This window comes from Eptatretus burgeri, chromosome 5, assembly GCF_056783735.1.
Source record: "Eptatretus burgeri isolate ZD-2024b chromosome 5, Ebu_testis_v1, whole genome shotgun sequence".
Taxonomy (NCBI): Eukaryota; Metazoa; Chordata; class Myxini; order Myxiniformes; family Myxinidae; genus Eptatretus; species Eptatretus burgeri.
This window is the reverse complement of record NC_140965.1, coordinates 122,486,509-122,507,525: the sequence shown is the minus strand read 5'-3', so window position 1 is coordinate 122,507,525 and position 21,017 is coordinate 122,486,509. Positions and strand designations below refer to the sequence as shown.

At 43.9% G+C, this 21,017-nt stretch overlaps 1 protein-coding gene across 1 annotated transcript in view; it reads left to right on the top strand.

The window, feature by feature from the left end:
* Nucleotides 1-21,017, top strand: part of LOC147027264 (ankyrin-3-like) — a 493,469-nt gene that overhangs the window by 277,945 nt on the left and 194,507 nt on the right. The window contains exon 33 of the mRNA XM_085883609.1: nt 10,984-11,212. Coding sequence (XP_085739735.1) covers nt 10,984-11,212 — 229 coding nt within the window. The remainder of the gene's footprint in view (nt 1-10,983; nt 11,213-21,017) is intronic.

Below are 21,017 nucleotides of genomic sequence, written 5' to 3'. Positions count from 1 at the left end.
CCATGAGGGGATTACTGCAAGAAAGTGTGTACCTGGTTTTTGTAAGTTTTACCAGGATGGGGTTACTGTTAGAATGTGTGTACCTGGTTTATGGAAGTTTTACCTGGATGGGGTTACTGTAAGAATGTGTGTACTTTGTTTTTGTAAGTTTTACCAGGTGGGGGTGACGAAGAATGTGTGTGCCTGGTTTTTGGAAGTTTTTCCAGGAGGGGGTTACTGTAAGAAAGTGTGTACCTGGTTTTTGTAAGTTTTACCAGGATGGGGTTACTGTTAGAATGTGTGTACCTGGTTTATGGAAGTTTTACCTGGATGGGGTTACTGTAAGAAAATGTGTACCTGGTTTTTGTAAGTTTTACCAGGATGGGGTTACTGTAAGAATGTGTGTACTTTGTTTTTGTAAGTTTTACCAGGTGGGGGTGACGAAGAATGTGTGTACCTGGTTTATGGAAGTTTTACCATCAGGGGGTGACTGTAAGAAAGTGTGTACTTGGTTTTTGTAAGTTTTACCAGGTGGGGGTGACTAAGAATGTGTGTTCCTGGTTTATGGAAGTTTTACTCGGAGGGGGTTACTGTAAGAAAATGTGTACCTGGTTTTTGTAAGTTTTACAGGATGGGGTTACTGTAAGAAAATGTGTACCTGGTTTTTGTAAGTTTTACAGGATGGGGTTACTGTAAGAACATGTGTACCTGGTTTATGGAAGTTTTACCGGGATGGAGTGACTAAGAATATATGTACCTGATTTTTGTAAGTTTTACCAGGATGGGGTTATTGTAAGAAAGTATGTACCTAGTTTTTGTAAGTTTTACCAGGATGGGGTTACTGTAAGAATAAGTGTACCTGGTTTTTGGAAGTTTTACCAGGTGGGGGTGACGAAGAATGTGTGTACCTGGTTTATGGAAGTTTTATCAGGAGGGGGTTACTGTAAGAATGTGTGTACCTTGTTTATGGAAGTTTTAAGAAGGGGGTTCCTGTGAGAATAAGTGTACCTGGTTTATGGAAGTTTTCCCGGGATGGGGTTACTGTAAGAATGTGTGCACTTGGTTTTTGTAAGTTTTACCAGGTGGGGGTGACGAAGAATGTGTGTACCTGGTTCATGGAAGTTTTACTTGGAGGAGGTTACTGTAACAATGTGTGTACCTGGCTTATGGAAGTTTTATCAGGAGGGGGTTACTGTAAGAATGTGTGTACCTGGTTTATGGAAGTTTTTAGAAGGGGGTTACTGTAAGAATGTGTGTTCCTGGTTTTTGTAAGTTTTACCAGGAGGGGGTTACTGTAAGAATGTGTGTTCCTGGTTTATGGAAGTTTTGCCATCAGGGGGTTACTGTAGGAATGTGTGTACTTGGTTTTTGTAAGTATTACTAGGTGGGGGTGACTAAGAATGTGTGTTCCTGGTTTATGGAAGTTTTACTCGGAGGGGGTTACTGTAAGAAAGTGTGTACCTGGTTTTTGTAAGTTTTACAGGATGGGGTTACTGTAAGAACATGTGTACCTGGTTTATGGAAGTTTTACCGGATGGGGTGACTGCAAGAATATGTGTACCTGGTTCATGGAAGTTTTACTAGGAGGAGGTCACTGTAACAATGTGTGTACCTCGTTTTTGTAAGTTTTACCAGGAGGGGGTTACTGTAAGAATGTGTGTACCTGGCTTTTGGAAGTTTAACATCAGCGGGTGACTGTAAGAATGTGTGTACCTGGTTTATGGAAGTTTTACCAGGAGGGGGAAACTGTAAGAAAGTTTGTACCTGGTTTTTGTAAGTTTTACCAGGATGGGGTGACTGTAAGAATATGTGTACCTGGTTTATGGAAGTTTTATCAGGATGGGGTGACTGTAAGAATGTGTGTACCTTGTTTATGGAAGTTTTACCAGGACGGGGTGAATGTAATAATATGTGTACCTGGTTTTTGGAAGTTTTACCAGGACGGGGTGAATGTAATAATATGTGTACCTGGTTTTTGGAAGTTTTACCAGGACGGGGTGAATGTAATAATATGTGTACCTGGTTTTTGGAAGTTTTACCAGGACGGGGTGAATGTAATAATATGTGTACCTGGTTTTTGGAAGTTTTACCAAGACGAGGTGACTGTAAGAATGTGTGTCCCTGGTTTTTGGAAGTTTTACCAGGATGGGGTGACTGTAAGAATGTGTGTACCTTGTTTATGGAAGTTTTACCAGGACGGGGTGAATGTAATAATATGTGTACCTGGTTTTTGGAAGTTTTACCAGGATGGGGTGACTGTAAGAATGTGTGTCCCTGGTTTTTGGAAGTTTTACCAGGATGGGGTTACTGTAAGAATGTGTGTACCTTGTTTATGGAAGTTTTAAGAAGGGGGTTACTGAAAGAATAAGTGTACCTGGTTTATGGAAGTTTTCCCGGGATGGGGTTACTGTAAGAATGTGTGCACTTGGTTTTTGTAAGTTTTACCAGGTGGGGGTGACGAAGAATGTGTGTACCTGGTTTATGGAAGTTTTACCATCAGGGGGTTACTGAAAGAATGTGCGTACCTGGTTTACGGAAGTTTTACCAGGAGGGGGTGACTATAAGAATGTGTGCACCTGGTTTTTGTAAGTTTTACCATTAGGGGGTGACTGTAAGAATGTGTGTGCCTTGTTTATGGAAGTTTTACCAGGAGGGGGTTACTGTAAGAAAGTGTTTACCTGGTTTTTGGAAGTTTTACCAAGACGAGGTGACTGTAAGAATGTGTGTACCTGGTTTTTGGAAGTTTTACCAGGATGGGGGTGACTGTAAGAATGTGTGTGCCTTGTTTTTGGAAGTTTTACCAGGAGGGGGTTACTGTAAAAAAGTGTTTACCTGGTTTTTGGAAGTTTTACCATGAGGGGGTTACTGCAAGAATGTGTGTGCCTGGTTTTTGGAAGTTTTACCAGGAGGGGGTTACTGTAAGAATGTGTGTCCCTGGTTTTTGGAAGTTTTACCAGGATGGGGTTACTGTAAGAATGTGTGTCACCTGGTTTTTGGAAGTTTTACTCGGATGGGGTTACTGTAAGAATGTGTGTACCTGGTTTTTGGAAGTTTTACTCGGATGGGGTTACTGTAAGAATGTGTGTCCCTGGTTTTTGGAAGTTTTACCAGGATGGGGTTACTGTAAGAATGTGTGTCACCTGGTTTTTGGAAGTTTTACTCGGATGGGGTTACTGTAAGAATGTGTGTACCTGGTTTTTGGAAGTTTTACTCGGATGGGGTTATTGTAAGAATGTGTGTTCCTGGTTTTTGGAAGTTTTACTCGGATGGGGTTATTGTAAGAATGTGTGTACCTGGTTTTTGGAAGTTTTACTCGGATGGGGTTATCAGCAATGCCAACCCTCCCGATTTCATCGGGAGGCTTCCGAAAATTCACCCAAACTCCCGCCCTTACGATCACTATCCTTATCCTCCCGAAATTTTGATATTTTTGCACTGTTCACTAATCAGAATGTACTAGTATGAGAATTGAATGAAAAGCATCGTCTGCTACGTATAGCATGTGGTAACTCCATAACGTTCGCTGCTACCAAATTGTACGTAAAAAATTGCAAATTCAAATGAGGAGCAGCGAAACATTGGGTCTGGATCTCGCTTATGCGATCATGCACTGAGATTTAGTGCATGCGGTATGTGTGCAATACAGTGCATGCGGTATGTATGCACAGTGTATATGCATGCGATACGCTCACTGCATGCAGCTGGGCCCCGTACCAGCCCGGCGGTCGCGACCACCGTGCGGTGTTTAATTTAACAGCCGCGAGAGTTCTACGAGTCGCGCTGCAGCTGTGGAACATCGACTTCGAAGTTACCGATGCTTCAAACCCTCGATGTTGATTACGAAATGGCAGAAAAGAAGCTTACGACGACCAAGAAATGGTCTCAGAAGTACAAGACCGAATACAGTCTCCAATACCCGTGTATTCGAAAGTCTGAAAGAGGAATTCATCATGCGTATTGTACAGTATGCAGCGTTGATATTTCAGTTGAGCACGGAGGTCGCGATGATATTCGGAAGCACGTTGGAAGCAAACGGCACACGGACATTGCAAAGGAGAGATCTTCGAGCACGAGTACCGGTACACTTCTGAATTATTTCACCAAACAAGGGACAAGCGAGGAAGAGGATGTTACCCGAGCGGAACTTCTCTTTAGTGGATTTATTGTGGAACATAACTTGCCCATATCAGTCTCAGATCATGCTGGACCTCTATTTCAAAAGATGTTTCCAGATTCAAAAGTTGCTTCAAAGTATGGATGTGCAAGAACAAAAACTTGCAAGATGTGCAAGATGTGCAAGAACAAAAAAAAAAAAAAAAAAAAAAAAAACAAGAACAAAAAGCAAGAAAAAAAAAAAAGAAAAAAGAACAAGAACAAAAAAGAAAAAAAGAACACTGGTCAACAATTTTACTTTCTGAATGTTGTCTCGATTTCTACAAGTGAATTAGGGTATTCTGGCACTGCTGAATCAGGAAATGGCATCCGTTTCTCTCCATCAGGTCAGGTTTTTGTGTTAAGTTGATTTGAAAAATCAGATCTTGTGACAAAATCAATTACATTTTTGTGGCATTATCAGCTGATTTTTGTCAACACATATCATCCTAAACATGTTTTTAAGAAAAAAAAAAATGTTTTGCCAACAATATTTATTGATTACATGATAGAAACATCGATTACTGTCATCTGAATGGTGGGCATTGATAAAGGTAAGTACAAGTAAATTGCATGTTGCGTCACCACTGTTCAAACTTCAGGGCTTGAACTTCCGTTTCTTCGAACTCCTGGAATGTTCAGCGGCAGGGAGGTCTCTCTTCAGATTCCAACAGTAGTCAGCCATCATGACTGCGTCCCCAGCGACCCTGATACCTGGTCTCCCATCTCCTTCATGTCCTGATGGAATCTCTCCCCCTGCTCGTCACTCATTGAGACCCAGGTTCTCAGGAAACCGGTTCATATGTGAAAATAGGTAGTGCATCTTGATGCTCATGTTGCAGCCAGGTTTCTGAAAGCAGTCAGCATGTTGCTGACAAGTTCTGTGTAGTCTCTGCCCTTACTTCTGCCAAGAAAGTTCTTCACTACCAAAACAAATGTCTTCCACGCTTCCAGTTCCACTTCGTTCATTGAGTTTTGAACTCTGGATCTCTGATGAGCTGACGGATCTGAGAACCATCAAAGATGCCAACTTTCAACTTCTCCATGGTCAATCCTGGAAAAGCCTGGCACAAGTAAGTGAAGCAGTCACCATCTTTGTCCAGAGCCTTGGTGAACTGCTTGATTAAGCCGAGCTTGATGTGCAGCGGTGGGAAGAGTATTCTGTCTCTGTCCACCAGAGGGTCGTTGATGACGTTCCTTTCTTTGCATGGCACCAATTCCTCCCGCACAGGCCAGTCCTTCTTCGTGTAATGCTGAGCACGGTCCCTACTATCCCACATGCACAGAAAACAAGGGTACTTGGTGAAGCCAGACTTTTGTCCCAACAAAAGTTCACCATCTTCAGGTCAACACAAATAAACCACTTATGCTGATCATAACCAATTTTCTCCAGCACGTACTTCACCGCTTCATACTTCTCCTTCAGTGTAGTCGAGTGAGCGATGGGTACAGAGGCAAACTGGTTGCCGTTGTGTAGCAGAACACATTTCAGTGATCGCTTGCTGCTGTCAATGAACAGTCTCCAATCTTTGGGTTCGTACTGTGGCACTCCAAGCTTGAGCAGAAGCGCATGTCATAAATTAGCGCATGTAGGTATTGTACATTCTTCAGAGTTCGTTATTTCAAGAAATACAACTTTTTTGTATCACATTATTACAAAATCTGCCCCATTAACTTTAGTTTTGATCCACGAACTTTATGCTTTGCCTCACCAATTTTGGAAGATTTTGAGGTTTTATGACTTCAAACTGATCCCTTTTCGACATAATCACCCAGAACTATCGTACCCTGAATACTTCTTGTCATTAAAATAATTATTTCCAATTAAAACAATTATTTGACATGACATTTTACCCCCACCAACTTCTTCTAAAATGCTCCACACATGCGTACATGTGAACAAAAATGTAAAAAACGACATGTGGCCATATCTCAAAAACTTGACCTGATTGAACAAAACTAATGTGAGTTTTGGATTCAGCGCATCAGATTCGTCCTAAATCAGCTTAAAAATGCAGACAACAAATTTGTTGTTGACCAGTGTAATTGGTGAGTTGTCAAATGTTACTGCTTCATCTATTGCCGATATTGCTAGACTAGCTCCATTTAGCCTAGCTACAGACGGTAGCAATGACAGTGGTGAGGCCCAGCTATATCCTGTCCTGATTTCGTACTATGACAACAGTGCTGGGATTGTGAAGCAAGGTTTGCTAAGTTTGCCTGTGTGCAAACAAGATTCCACTGGAGAAAACATTTTCAAACTGCTTGATCATGAGTTCAGTGACAGGAAAATTCCGTGGGAAATTGTGTTTCCTTTTGTGCTGATAATGCCTCTGTCATGGTGGGCAAGCACAAAGGAGTCGCTGCTTATATCCACAAACAAAATCCAGAGTGCGACATCATGGGATGCCCTTGCCATATGATGCACAATACGGCCAAGAAGGCGGCTCAGGCCTTACCCATTGAATTAGATGACTTTCTCATCGATATTTACTACTACTTGGACAAAAGTAGTAAACGCGTCAAAGGAGTGAAAGCACTGCAAGAACTCTGTGATGCCCCGACACACAAGATTCTGAAGCATGTCGCAACAAGGTGGCTGTCCCTTGGTCAGTGCCTAGACAGGCTGATTGAACAGTGGGAGCCACTTCGCCTCTTCTTCAAAGAAGAAGTACGAAGAAAAATGCAACCAACTGTAGCCAAGACTCTAACAACGAGCAAGAAGGACGGCACTGTATCTACTGCCAGTACTGGCACTGCAGGATCAAGCACTAGTGGAGCAGCATTCACCACTACCACTGCAGTATCTGCTGCGAAGAAGACAGCAGGGACAGCACCAAAACCAATGCTGAGAGCAGGTAGCATCACCGGCCCTTCATCACGTTCATCTACAAAGCAGATCCCTTCAGAGTCGAGAAAGACTGTGATAGTCCCATCTACAGGCAAAGAAGGACCCAAGTTAAGTTCTGCTTTTGCCAAATCACTTGATAGAAGCTCAGCAAAACCTTCGAATCAGAGGTCTTCTTCCTTGGCTGCACCTACCTCAAAGCTCTCTCCTCAAACGTAAAATTGGATCTGGTACTACGAGTCTGACCTCTTCTGCTGGCAGTAAACGCAAAGTGTGATCGCCCTGCGGCTAAGTGTACTACGAGTTCTACAACTAAAAGCGCATCTTCCTCAAACACTGTGCAGGAATCTAGAGAAAAACGTGTCAACAGGATGTTCTTGTCTCCACAAACAAAACTCTATTGTTTCTTCCTTCGATATGCTAACAAGCTTTTTGAGAACGGGAATCTTCTGCTCCAAAGAGACGAACCCTGTATTCATCTCCTGCACGGAGAATTGAATGGTCTTCTGAAAGATATCTTCGTACGGTTTTTGAAACCATCGGTGTCATCGGTTGCTCTGGTAAATGTACCCTTCTCTGACAGAAATCATCAGAAGAATGATGAGGACCTCATGATTGGGAACGATGCCAAACTGTATATAAGGGAACAAAGGAGTCTCAAGAAATCCACCTTCACTCTGAGTGAGTCAGACATCCAAGGTTTCTTCAGTGCAGTTCGCTCATATTATGTGAAAGCCTGCAATTATATCTTCAAAACCTGGCCGCTAGATGATGAATTAGCCAAGCATGCTCAGGTGCTGGATGTTAAGCTACACCAAGAAGTGGGGTTTGACTGTGTGGAGTTTTTCATCAAGAAATTCCCCTGTCTGTTCAGTGGCGGTGATAGTGACATAGACAGTCTTGAGAGTGAATTCGCTCACTACCAGGCAGACGCCTCCATAGCTGCAATTGCTACTGAGACAGTGAGAGTGGATGAGCAGTGGCATCGGATTTCACAGCTCACAGATCCCTGCACTGGTGCCAAGAAGTATCCTAATTTGAGCAAAGTGATGAAGGAATCTTGGTCATTCCTCATTCGAACGCATCATGTGAGCGGGCACTCAGTCTTGTACGGAAGAATCATACTGAATTTCGTCCCAATTTGAGTGTCAAAACCCTGGAAGCTCTCTTAATTGAAAAACTAGCTCATAACACCCCTTGCTACCAGAGAGAATACAGCAAAGACATAATCAGAAGGGCTAAAAGAGCCACACAGCTGTCACTCAGCAAAGCTGCCATGGAAAAGCAAGCAGCAGTAGTACCAGCCAGTAAGGTAAGAAAAATATTGCTTCTTTTGTGCTTTTTGTAAATCTTTGATTGTCCCCTAACTTACTAATATTAACATACATGTAACATTAAAAAGTGCACAATTTTCCCCTTTTTTTGTTCAAAAAGTGGGAATTCTTAACATGTTAAATGCTCCAAAATAGGGCTCAGAGGGCACTAGAGAGCGTCTAGAACCCCAGAGCTTCCAGGGCCCTAAGGCGGGCCCTGGACCCCGACGCAAGGGTCGAGCGCTCCGCGCTCGAGATGTGCGCTTCACGCACATTATTTGGTGTCGGTTGAAAATCCTCCCTAATTCTGATTTCCAAAAGTTGGCATCTCTGGGTTATTGTAAGAATGTGTGTTCCTGGTGTTTGGAAGTTTTACCAGGAGGGAGTTACTGTTAGAATGTGTGTAACCTGGTTTTTGGAAGTTTTACCAGGATGGGGTTACTCTAAGAATGTGTGGACCTGGAGTTGCTGGGTGTTGTAAGCAGTAATGACCCTCGAGTTAACGATTTTAAACACCAATGGTTTAATCACAGCTTTTACTAGTTATCACAGCACGGCCTTTTCGCTTCAAACCTGGTGTCTCTCTGAGCACCTCCCACACTGACAAAACCAACCGTCACCCCCATTCCTGATGACATCACTGCCGTTTTCCAAACTTGTGTATTCTAAACCTGTGAATACAAAACACAACATATCCTTCCCCTTTTTAAAATGATGAGCTAACCACATCGTCATTCATCCATGTTGGATGTTGTTTCCTCTTTTGAGGTCACTGAACAACTCGAGGAGCTCTCGGATATGCCACCTCGTGGGGGAAGGGGGGGGGCGTGCCTGGAAAGAAGAGGAGAAATACTTCCCTGTCCTTGCCCGAATGATGATGCAGGAATTTTCCTCAGGTGATTCGCATGCCATCGTCATCCATCATGCAGACGATAAGTGGCTGCTCCAAAACTCTTTAACAATATGCAATGGTTCTGACCATCGAGGCTCTCGCTTGTTGTGATGCTGGGACAGCAAGATTCACACCCATTCCAACTCCTGTGGTGTCGGTGGTTTGGCCCTCGTGGACCGGTCCAACCTCAGCTTCATATGCTGCTGCTGAGTCTCTACCTGCAAAGGTGCAACTAACGATGCAGGATTTGCCTTGGGAAAGCGAAGACGATCGAGTGGGTTGATGCCTCGCCAATACACACTGACAAAATGCGAGTTTTTGATTCAGTTGCATTTCAGTTGATGCTCTGGATCGTCATCAAGTTGATGGAAATTGTGAGATATCTGAGGGTGATAAGCGCACCTCTACAGGAAACGATGGACACTGGATTTGGAAATTTCAAGTTCACTTTTGATTAGTCACTCAGATTTTCCTTGACTTGCTGCAACTGCTTCTTTCACATAGTGTTCCTTGTGAAAAGTGGTGCACTTCTGAGGTTGACATCGTTTCCTGTCAACAGTACTTCCATGCAAAATAATCTTCTTTCTTCCTGTTGTAATTTCCAAGCACTTTCCCTGTTCATTTGCAGATGTAATAATCCTGATAGGATGGTGCAGAGATAGGTAGCACATTCACCTTTGAGCTGTCAAATCTGTCTTTGATTCTCAACCAAACCTATAAACTGTTTGATTTGTCCTGAGGCAGAGCATTGACAAACAAAGTACAGAACATCACATCTGGGTCAGATGGATGTTCAAGTGGGTGTCCTGTCTGCTCGCATTAGTTGGTTCCAATAAAGATCCTACGGTGTCTTTCAATGAAGAATTGGTGAGCTACCTCCAGCACCCTCAACAAAATCCAAATTCCTGCACAGAACCCACCGGGGAGCACTGCATCAGCAGTCCAGATACACTCCCTATTAATGATGCTACCTGTGGGCCATATTTGTTATGTACTCCCTGCATATACAATATGAATGAACTTTATGCAATTGCACAGACTGCAGCCTTTGTCTTCTCCTCGATGCTGTTCTCCATCCAGTTGGACATGTATCACTATGATGAAACCTGAAACATGGCACAACGACTTGTGATGTATACACATTCCTACATGCTGTCAAACATGTTGAGGGATTTCTGTGACGCCATACATTTAAAAATCTTTTCTGCAGGTTCATACTCGTACCTCAGGGGCTTTCACATCTGAATAATGTTTTTTGCCACACAGTTGTAGTCATTTTATGATTGTCTTTTGCTTTTATATTAATGACAATCACCACAAATAGCATGTCAGCATCAGGTACATCACATCATCAAATACATAACTTATGCTCCGTCATCACCACAAATAAAAAGTTGCATCACTCTCTTTTGAATCCGTCGTGTTGTGTTATCTCACCCACCATCATGTGGCACATGTCTGAAAACTTGCGAAAAATAACATATAAATATAACAAACACAGATATCATGCCAAGCAATCTTTACATCTTATTTACAATGCAATGGACACCAAAGGTTGATTGCCACCCAATCAATGTGAAATCATTTCGATTGGAGGCTGGCACTTGGAGTGAAAACAGATGAGCAATGGAAATACATAGTTCGTCTACATTGGACATGGAAAATGGCCAAGTCACTATTGTATATGCTGCATTGTTAATTGTGTGTGTGTGTGTGTGTGTGTGTGTGTGTGTGTGTGTGTGTGTGTGTGTGTGTGTGTGTGTGTGTGTGTGTGTGTGTGTGTGTGTGTGTGTGTGCAGATTCTGGCTGATGGAAAGCTGGCAGCACGCAGATGCAGTGGCACTTGGTAACCAACTGTACCAGGAGGCCATTTCTGTTCCATACTTGGCCAAATTTATGATTTTTGCCAAGACCCTGGAGCCCTTCGAAGCTCGGTTGCGCTGCTTCTGCATGACCGATGACCGTGTAGACAAGACCTTGGAGCAACAAGAGCACTTTGTAGAGGCTGCTCGGAGCAGGGATGTCGAGGTACGGGTGTAATGAGAGCTCTGTTTAACTTGAATCCATCATTTAGTTTATCAAGTTGGTCTGCACGGTGATGTGGTTGAATGAGTTTTGAGATTTTGAATCCTGAATGTCCTCGCATTTTATTTTCCTTTCATCTTTTGTTTTACAGTTTCTAAGGCTTATTATGATGTTTTTAAGTGCAGTACATTTGAGATATAATTTTACTTTGTGTATGATTTGTTTACCTTTATATTGTTATTGCCCTGGGTTCGAGGCTTGCCACGAGGGGAAAGCACTCATGTTTCTCCCGAACACCTGGTCCTGAGGCCGCTGACCACAGATAACTCCATGGTTGAACAGGCAGTAGTTCTTACACAGCCTCAGCTGCTTGACTTGGACTACCCGCCTTGCAGGGTGACACTTCCATGTTTCCGTGATACCTTTCTTTGGCACAGCAACCTAACTACAGGCCACGCCCTTGGCGCCGCACCTGATGATCTTCTGTCGAGCGGAACGGATAGGTGCAGCACCGGCTAATAGAGCAAATCAGGTGGGGTACAACTTCCCGTCTAACGATGCTTGTACACTGTGTCGGACAAATGAAAGAAAAGACAACCGAGACAGATTTGAAATATCAACCAACAATTATTTATTTACACTCACACACACAAGCAAGCAATAATATAAAAGCAAGTATTTTCAGGCAAAAAGCACAAAAGAGCAGATTTTAACCCGATCACTTATTCCTGTGCAATCTTTTTACACAAAAAGCATGTTGCCATCATTCAATCCAGGAAGAACAAGAAGAAGACAGGAAGAACTTGAGGACAAGAAGAAGACGAGAAGAAAGCTTTGTTTATGAGGTGTCCAGAGCAAGTCGGTAAGCCCTCTCTGGTGTCACAGGTCTGCCCACGGCAAGTCGATCACACACCAATGCCTTTCTGTTCCGTGTTCCAATGACAGCAGCTCGACTTAACCCAGAATGGAATTCCATACCTCCCCTTCCCCTTTCAAAGTTGCAGGATGCAACGTATAGTGTTGGTGCCACACAACATAGCAGTACTCCGTTGAAGAGCGATGATGAGGTTTTGCATACATGTATACAAATATATCATGCAAATGCAAAACAAGCAAACACTGAACAATAAAAATTTGAACTGGGCCAAGAGTTCAGGAATAGGACTCGCACATCGTTGCGATGCGGTGCCCGATGGACGCATGTGCTACGACGTGGGTATGGCTGCTCATTGCAAGTACAATGTCCAATGGGTTGATCAAACCTGACCCTCTTAGTTGGGGGACTATGGGGTTGGTCCTTCTTGCCGGAAGGTGGCTCCTTGTCGCCGGCGGGTGATCCTCAGACACAAGGCACTGATGATATGGACAGAGATGATGGCGGTTTCTCCAGTAGACCCAGACTGAAGGCATTTTGACATGATAGTCATGATGCCGTCCAATACCGATGATGATACCAGTCTTTTTCACAATTTAGTATACTGATCCTGGATCGACATGTCCGTGCCAATCTGTGGTGATTTCAATGCCTTTGCAGTCTTGTCATAATATGTGCTGGTTTTGTGCACAGTGTGATGGCTTTCATGTCACACTTGTCCGCGGCCGTCTGCCACTCGGCAGCAAAGTCGCGGTAATGTCTGGGCACCGCAGTACAATGTAGGTTGGCTCAACACGACCTGAGCCGGGGAGCAGCCCATGTCCCGAGGAGTGTTGTGCCATTCCAACAATCCTGTGCAAAAGTAGTCATCGTTGAGTACGCCATTCTGCGCCGTCTTGGCAACCTTGTTTTTCATCGCCTTGACAGCTGCCTTGGTGTGGCCACCAGAGCATGCTAAATGCAGCGTACACTTCTTATGGTGAACTCCCCACTGTCCCATAAATTTTCAGAACTCATACAAGATGCACTGGGGACCCCCCCCCCCCTGGTCAGAGTGGAAATGAACAGGGACCCCAGATCCACAAAGAAGGACCGCATGGCCCTGACGAGAACCCGTGATGTCGGAGTGTGCACAAACAAATACAGAAACAGCTAACCAGACAAACAGTCAACATAGACCAAGTACAACTTTCCGACATATGAGAATATATCAGCAGATGTGTCCCAAAACACATGTTCTGGAAGAGGTTTACGCATGAGCGACTTCTTCTGCTGGCCATACGCTCTTGACAGATGCTGCATGAGCGTGTTATGTTGGCGATATCATTATTGATGGGAGGCCAGAACACGGTTTGTTGAGCTCAACACTTCATCAGATCCAATTCTTGGTGCGAGGTGTGAAGCTGGTCAAGCACACCCAGGCTTGCTGCCTGTAGTTTCACAATGTGGTGACCATACAGCAGATGATCTTCGTCCACAGACAACTGATCATGAATTCCGAAGTACTGCTTTAGTCGACAATTCCAATCGGCATGATTCAATGGCAATCCACTGCAGATCATGTCGGATAGAAGACGATACTCAACATCATCGCAACACGCATGCCCCCAGAGACCATCTTGAATGGGATCATGCACTGTCAGCTGCTCATCAACGGTGCTCATCACAGCCGATATGATGACCTGTTGCACGTCACATTAGAGGGCTACTGCAGTCTCCTCATCATCTTCCAGTGGGACGTCCACAGGGTGAGGCGACAACGCATCTGGTGGAGTGTGATCTGAACCCTTCCGCCAGATCGCGGTGAAGACGTAGGGCATAATTTTCTTGACGATACACTGCAACAGTGGGTTTTCAATCGCATCCAAAGTGTAGGTGTTGAAAATGGGCACCAATGCGCTGTGATTAATAATGAGATCGAACATAGGCAGAGCGAGGAGATACCATCTGCATTTGGGTGCAGACCAAGACACTGCCAATGCCTCAAGCTCAATCGTAGCATACTGAGACTTAACATCGCTTAAGTTGCGGAAACCACATTGCACAATTTCCATGAATCCCCTTGTCATTATAACAATATGTATCCAAGTCCGTTGAGCCGAGACACATCCGTCTGGAACATCGGAGGCAGCTGTGGGTCAAAATGCACCAAAACAGGTGGTGATGTCGGCGCACATTTCGTGGCACGAAATGCTGCATCATGATCTGGCGTCCACTTGAATATCGATCCCTTCTTCAACAAACTTCGCAGAGGATCTGGTGCCGATACTACTCCGGTACTGAAACTATCTCGGTGGTGCATAAGCAGCAATGCCAACCCTCCCGATTTCATCGGGAGGCTTCCGAAAATTCACCCAAACTCCCGCCCTTACGATCACTATCCTTATCCTCCCGAAATTTTGATATTTTTGCACTGTTCACTAATCAGAATGTACTAGTATGAGAATTGAATGAAAAGCATCGTCTGCTACGTATAGCATGTGGTAACTCCATAACGTTCGCTGCTTCCAAATTGTACGTAAAAAATTGCAAATTCAAATGAGGAGCAGCGAAACATTGGGTCTGGATCTCGCTTATGCGATCATGCACTGAGATTTAGTGCATGCGGTATGTGTGCAATACAGTGCATGCGGTATGTGTGCAATACAGTGCATGCGGTATGTATGCACAGTGTATATGCATGCGGTATGTGTGCAATACAGTGCATGCGGTATGTATGCACAGTGTATATGCATGCGGTTTGTGTGCAATACAGTGCATGCGGTATGTATGCACAGTGTATATGCATGCGGTATGTGTGCAATACAGTGCATGCGGTATGTATGCACAGTGTATATGCATGCGATACGCTCACTGTATGCAGCTGGGCCCCGTACCAGCCCGGCGGTCGCGACCACCGTGCGGTGTTTAATTTAACAGCCGCTAGAGTTCTACGAGTCGCGCTGCAGCTGTGGAACATCGACTTCGAAGTTACCGATGCTTCAAGCCCTCGATGTTGATTACGAAATGGCAGAAAAGAAGCTTACGAAGACCAAGAAATGGTCTCAGAAGTACAAGACCGAATACATTCTCCAATACCCGTGTATTCGAAAGTCTGAAAGAGGAATTCATCATGCGTATTGTACAGTATGCAGCGTTGATATTTCAGTTGAGCACGGAGGTCGCGATGATATTCGGAAGCACGTTGGAAGCAAACGGCACACAGACATTGCAAAGGAGAGATCTTCGAGCACGAGTACCGGTACACTTCTGAATTATTTCACCAAACAAGGGACAAGCGAGGAAGAGGATGTTACCCGAGCGGAACTTCTCTTTCGTGGATTTATTGTGGGACATAACTTGCCCATATCAGTCTCAGATCATGCTGGACCTCTATTTCAAAAGATGTTTCCAGATTCAAAAGTTGCTTCAAAGTATGGATGTGCAAGAACAAAAACTTGCAAGATGTGCAAGATGTGCAAGAACAAAAAAAAAAAAAAAAAAAAAAAAAAAAACAAGAACAAAAAGCAAGAAAAAAAAAAGAAAAAAAAAAAGAAAAAAAAAAAAGAACAAGAACAAAGAAGAAAAAAAGAACACTGGTCAACAATTTTTTACTTTCTGAATGTTGTCTAGATTTCTACAAGTGAATTAGGGTATTCTGGCACTGCTGAATCAGGAAATGGCATCCGTTTCTCTCCATCAGGTCAGGTTTTTGTGCTAAGTTGATTTGAAAAAATCAGATCTTGTGACAAAATCAATTACATTTTTGTGGCATTATCAGCTGATTTTTGTCAACACATATCATCCTAAACATGTTTTTAAGAAAAAAAAATGTTTTGCCAACAACATTTATTGATTACATGATAGAAACATCAATTACTGTCATCTGAATGGTGGGCATTGATAAAGGTAAGTACAAGTAAATTGCATGTTGCGTCACCACTGTTCAAACTTCAGGGCTTGAACTTCCGTTTCTTCGAACTCCTGGAATGTTCAGCGGCAGGGAGGTCTCTCTTCAGATTCCAACAGTAGTCAGCCATCATGACTGCGTCCCAGCGACCCTGATACCTGGTCTCCATCTCCTTCATGTCCTGATGGAATCTCTCCCCCTGCTCGTCACTCATTGAACCCAGGTTCTCAGGAAACCGGTTCATATGTGAAAATAGGTAGTGCATCTTGATGCTCATGTTGCAGCCCAGGTTTCTGAAAGCAGTCAGCATGTTGTTGACAAGTTCTGCGTAGTTTCTGGCCTTATTGTTGCCAAGAAAGTTCTTCACTACCAAAACAAATGTCTTCCACGCTTCCAGTTCCACTTCGTTCATTGAGTTTTTGAACTCTGGATCTCTGATGAGCTGACGGATCTGAGAACCATCAAAGATGCCAACTTTCAACTTCTCCATGGTCAATCCTGGAAAAGCCTGGCACAAGTAAGTGAAGCAGTCACCATCTTTGTCCAGAGCCTTGGTGAACTACTTGATTAAGCCGAGCTTGATGTGCAGCGGTGGGAAGAGTATTCTGTCTCTGTCCACCAGAGGGTCGTTGATGACGTTCCTTTCTTTGCATGGCACCAATTCCTCCCGCACAGGCCAGTCCTTCTTCGTGTAATGCTGAGCACGGTCCCTACTATCCCACATGCACAGAAAACATGGGTACTTGGTGAAGCCAGACTGTTGTCCCAACAAAAAGTTCACCATCTTCAGGTCAACACAAATAAACCACTTATGCTGATCATAACCAATTTTCTCCAGCACGTACTTCACCGCTTCATACTTCTCCTTCAGTGTAGTCGAGTGAGCGATGGGTACAGAGGCAAACTGGTTGCCGTTGTGTAGCAGAACACATTTCAGTGATCGCTTGCTGCTGTCAATGAACAGTCTCCAATCTTTGGGTTCGTACTGTGGCACTCCAAGCTTGAGCAGAAGCGCATGTCATAAATTGGCGCATGTAGGTATTGTACATTCTTCAGAGTTCGTTATTTCAAGAAATACAACTTTTTTGTATCACATTATTACAAAATCTGCCCCATTAACTTTAGTTTTGATCCATGAACTTTATGCTTTGCCTCACCAATTTTTGGAAGATTTTGAGGTTTTATGACTTCAAACTGATCCCTTTTCGACATAATCACCTAGAACTATCGTACCTGAATACTTCTTGTCATTAAAATAATTATTTCCAATTAAAACAATTATTTGACATGACATTTTACCCCACCAACTTCTTCTAAAATGCTCCACACATGTGTACATGTGAACAAAAATGTAAAAAACGACATGTGGCCATATCTCAAAAACTTGACCTGATTGAACAAAACTAATGTGAGTTTTGGATTCAGCGCATCAGATTCGTCCTAAATCAGCTTAAAAAATGCAGACAACAAATTTGTTGTTGACCAGTGTAATTGGTGAGTTGTCAAATGTTACTGCTTCATCTATTGCCGATATTGCTAGACTAGCTCCATTTAGCCTAGCTACAGACGGTAGCAATGACAGTGGTGAGGCCCAGCTATATCCTGTCCTGATTTCGTACTATGACAACAGTGCTGGGATTGTGAAGCAAGGTTTGCTAAGTTTGCCTGCGTGCAAACAAGATTCCACTGGAGAAAACATTTTCAAACTGCTTGATCATGAGTTCAGTGACAGGAAAATTCCGTGGGGAAATTGTGTTTCCTTTTGTGCTGATAATGCCTCTGTCATGGTGGGCAAGCACAAAGGAGTCGCTGCTTATATCCACAAACAAAATCCAGAGTGCTACATCATGGGATGCCCTTGCCATATGATGCACAATACGGCCAAGAAGGCGGCTCAGGCCTTACCCATTGAATTAGATGACTTTCTCATCGATATTTACTACTACTTGGACAAAAGTAGTAAACGCGTCAAAGGAGTGAAAGCACTGCAAGAACTCTGTGATGCCCCGACACACAAGATTCTGAAGCATGTCGCAACAAGGTGGCTGTCCCTTGGTCAGTGCCTAGACAGGCTGATTGAACAGTGGGAGCCACTTCGCCTCTTCTTCAAAGAAGAAGTACGAAGAAAAATGCAACCAACTGTAGCCAAGACTCCAACAACGAGCAAGAAGGACGGCACTGTATCTACTGCCAGTACTGGCACTGCAGGATCAAGCACTCGTGGAGCAGCATTCACCACTACCACTGCAGTATCTGCTGCGAAGAAGACAGCAGGGACAGCACCAAAACCAATGCTGAGAGCAGGTAGCATCACCGGCCCTTCATCACGTTCATCTACAAAGCAGATTCCTTCAGAGTCGAGAAAGACTGTGATAGTCCCATCTACAGGCAAAGAAGGACCCAAGTTAAGTTCTGCTTTTGCCAAATCACTTGATAGAAGCTCAGCAAAACCTTCGAATCAGAGGTCTTCTTCCTTGGCTGCACCTACCTCAAGCTCTCTCCTCAAACGTAAAATTGGATCTGGTACTACGAGTCTGACCTCTTCTGCTGGCAGTAAACGCAAGTGTGATCGCCCTGCGGCTAAGTGTACTACGAGTTCTACAACTAAAAGCGCATCTTCCTCAAACACTGTGCAGGAATCTAGAGAAAAACGTGTCAACAGGATGTTCTTGTCTCCACAAACAAAACTCTATTGTTTCTTCCTTCGATATGCTAACAAGCTTTTTGAGAAGGGGAATCTTCTGCTCCAAAGAGACGAACCCTGTATTCATCTCCTGCACGGAGAATTGAATGGTCTTCTGAAAGATATCTTCGTATGGTTTTTGAAACCATCGGTGTCATCGGTTGCTCTGGTAAATGTACCCTTCTCTGACAGAAATCATCAGAAGAATGATGAGGACCTCATGATTGGGAACGATGCCAAACTGTATATAAGGGAACAAAGGAGTCTCAAGAAATCCACCTTCACTCTGAGTGAGTCAGACATCCAAGGTTTCTTCAGTGCAGTTCGCTCATATTATGTGAAAGCCTGCAATTATATCTTCAAAACCTGGCCGCTAGATGATGAATTAGCCAAGCATGCTCAGGTGCTGGATGTTAAGCTACACCAAGAAGTGGGGTTTGACTGTGTGGAGTTTTTCATCAAGAAATTCCCCTGTCTGTTCAGTGGCGGTGATAGTGACATAGACAGTCTTGAGAGTGAATTCGCTCACTACCAGGCAGACGCCTCCATAGCTACAATTGCTACTGAGACAGTGAGAGTGGATGAGCAGTGGCATCGGATTTCACAGCTCACAGATCCCTGCACTGGTGCCAAGAAGTATCCTAATTTGAGCAAAGTGATGAAGGGAATCTTGGTCATTCCTCATTCGAACGCATCATGTGAGCGGGCACTCAGTCTTGTACGGAAGAATCAGACTGAATTTCGTCCCAATTTGAGTGTCAAAACCCTGGAAGCTCTCTTAATTGAAAAACTAGCTCATAGCACCCCTTGCTACCAGAGAGAATACAGCAAAGACATAATCAGAAGGGCTAAAAGAGCCACACAGCTGTCACTCAGCAAAGCTGCCATGGAAAAAGCAAGCAGCAGTAGTACCAGCCAGTAAGGTAAGAAAAATATTGCTTCTTTTGTGCTTTTTGTTAATCTTTGATTGTCCCCTAACTTACTAATATTAACATACACGTAACATTAAAAAGTGCACAATTTTCCCCTTTTTTTGTTCAAAAAGTGGGAATTCTTAACATGTTAAATGCTCCAAAATAGGGCTCAGAGGGCACTAGAGAGCGTCTAGAACCCCAGAGCTTCCAGGGCCCTAAGGCGGTCCCTGGACCCCGCCGCAAGGGTCCAGCGCTCAGCGCTCGAGATGTGCGCTTCGCGCACATTATTTGGTGTCGGTTGAAAATCCTCCCTAATTCTGATTTCCAAAAGTTGGCATCTCTGCATAAGTCCCAAAAATGAACATAGAGCAATCATGTTAGTCTGTGTGTGAAAGTCTGCGATCTCATGCACCTTCTCGGAATCTGAAGCAACGCCATCCCGGCTGATAACGTACCCACAAAACTTCACACTTTCCTGTGCAAACTGAGATTTACACATGTTGAGCATAATGTTGTGTTTTCCACACTGCAGAATTACCTCTCATACATCGTTCAAGTGTCCAGCGAATGTATCACTGTGTATCAGCATGTCGTCCACAACTTTCACAATGTGGTCAAGTCTTTCCAGCCCAATGTCATGCCTGTAACAGTTCTGGTCCCCACTGATGTTCAGACCCATCTGTGCATGGAGATATTTGTACCGGCTCCAGTGTCATAAATACAGTGAGAAGCTGACAATCAGGTGACGAACCTGCCAGTCGGCTGCCAGTAGAATTACTCACTTTGTATCCTGTGCGCTTCTGACCTATTTTGCCATATATGTTTTCCCCTGTGGAGTCTAATCCGATAAAATTAATACCTGCCAACACTTTTGTGGCAGGTACCACTGTATCTCAGAGCATACTGTTCCTCGGATGGGGATGTAAAGTATGCTGGCCATTCTGAATTTCGGAGTGGATATCAAAGATTGCGTTACCTATTCAAATGTACATGTCCTGTGTGTTCGTGCTCTGGGCAAATTCACTGCCGAATTTCACTACCTAATCATATTTGGAGAGATATTTTCATTATTAAAGGATGTGGATCTTTAGTGTGATTTAGTTGATGATATTGTTGCGGGCCGGGGTCCGGTGACGAGAATGACTACTAGGTGGGGGAAGTTACGTCGTCTCCCACCAGACTCCCGGAATTGTAGGCCGTCACTCATGGATAATTCCGTGACGCGGTGGGTCATTTAACCGACCGTGGATGCCAATACCTCCACCGCGTGGCGTAGGGTCTTTTTGTCTCAAAGCAATTTACCTAATTAACTACGCGGTTTCAACGACCGGGGAACCATACCCTCAGTACGCCTTGCTCAAACCGGATCACTCTACCAACTACCAACTTCCTTTCCGGTTCGGATGCAGCCGAACGTACCGGCAAGAATGAACAGATTATCGGGGATA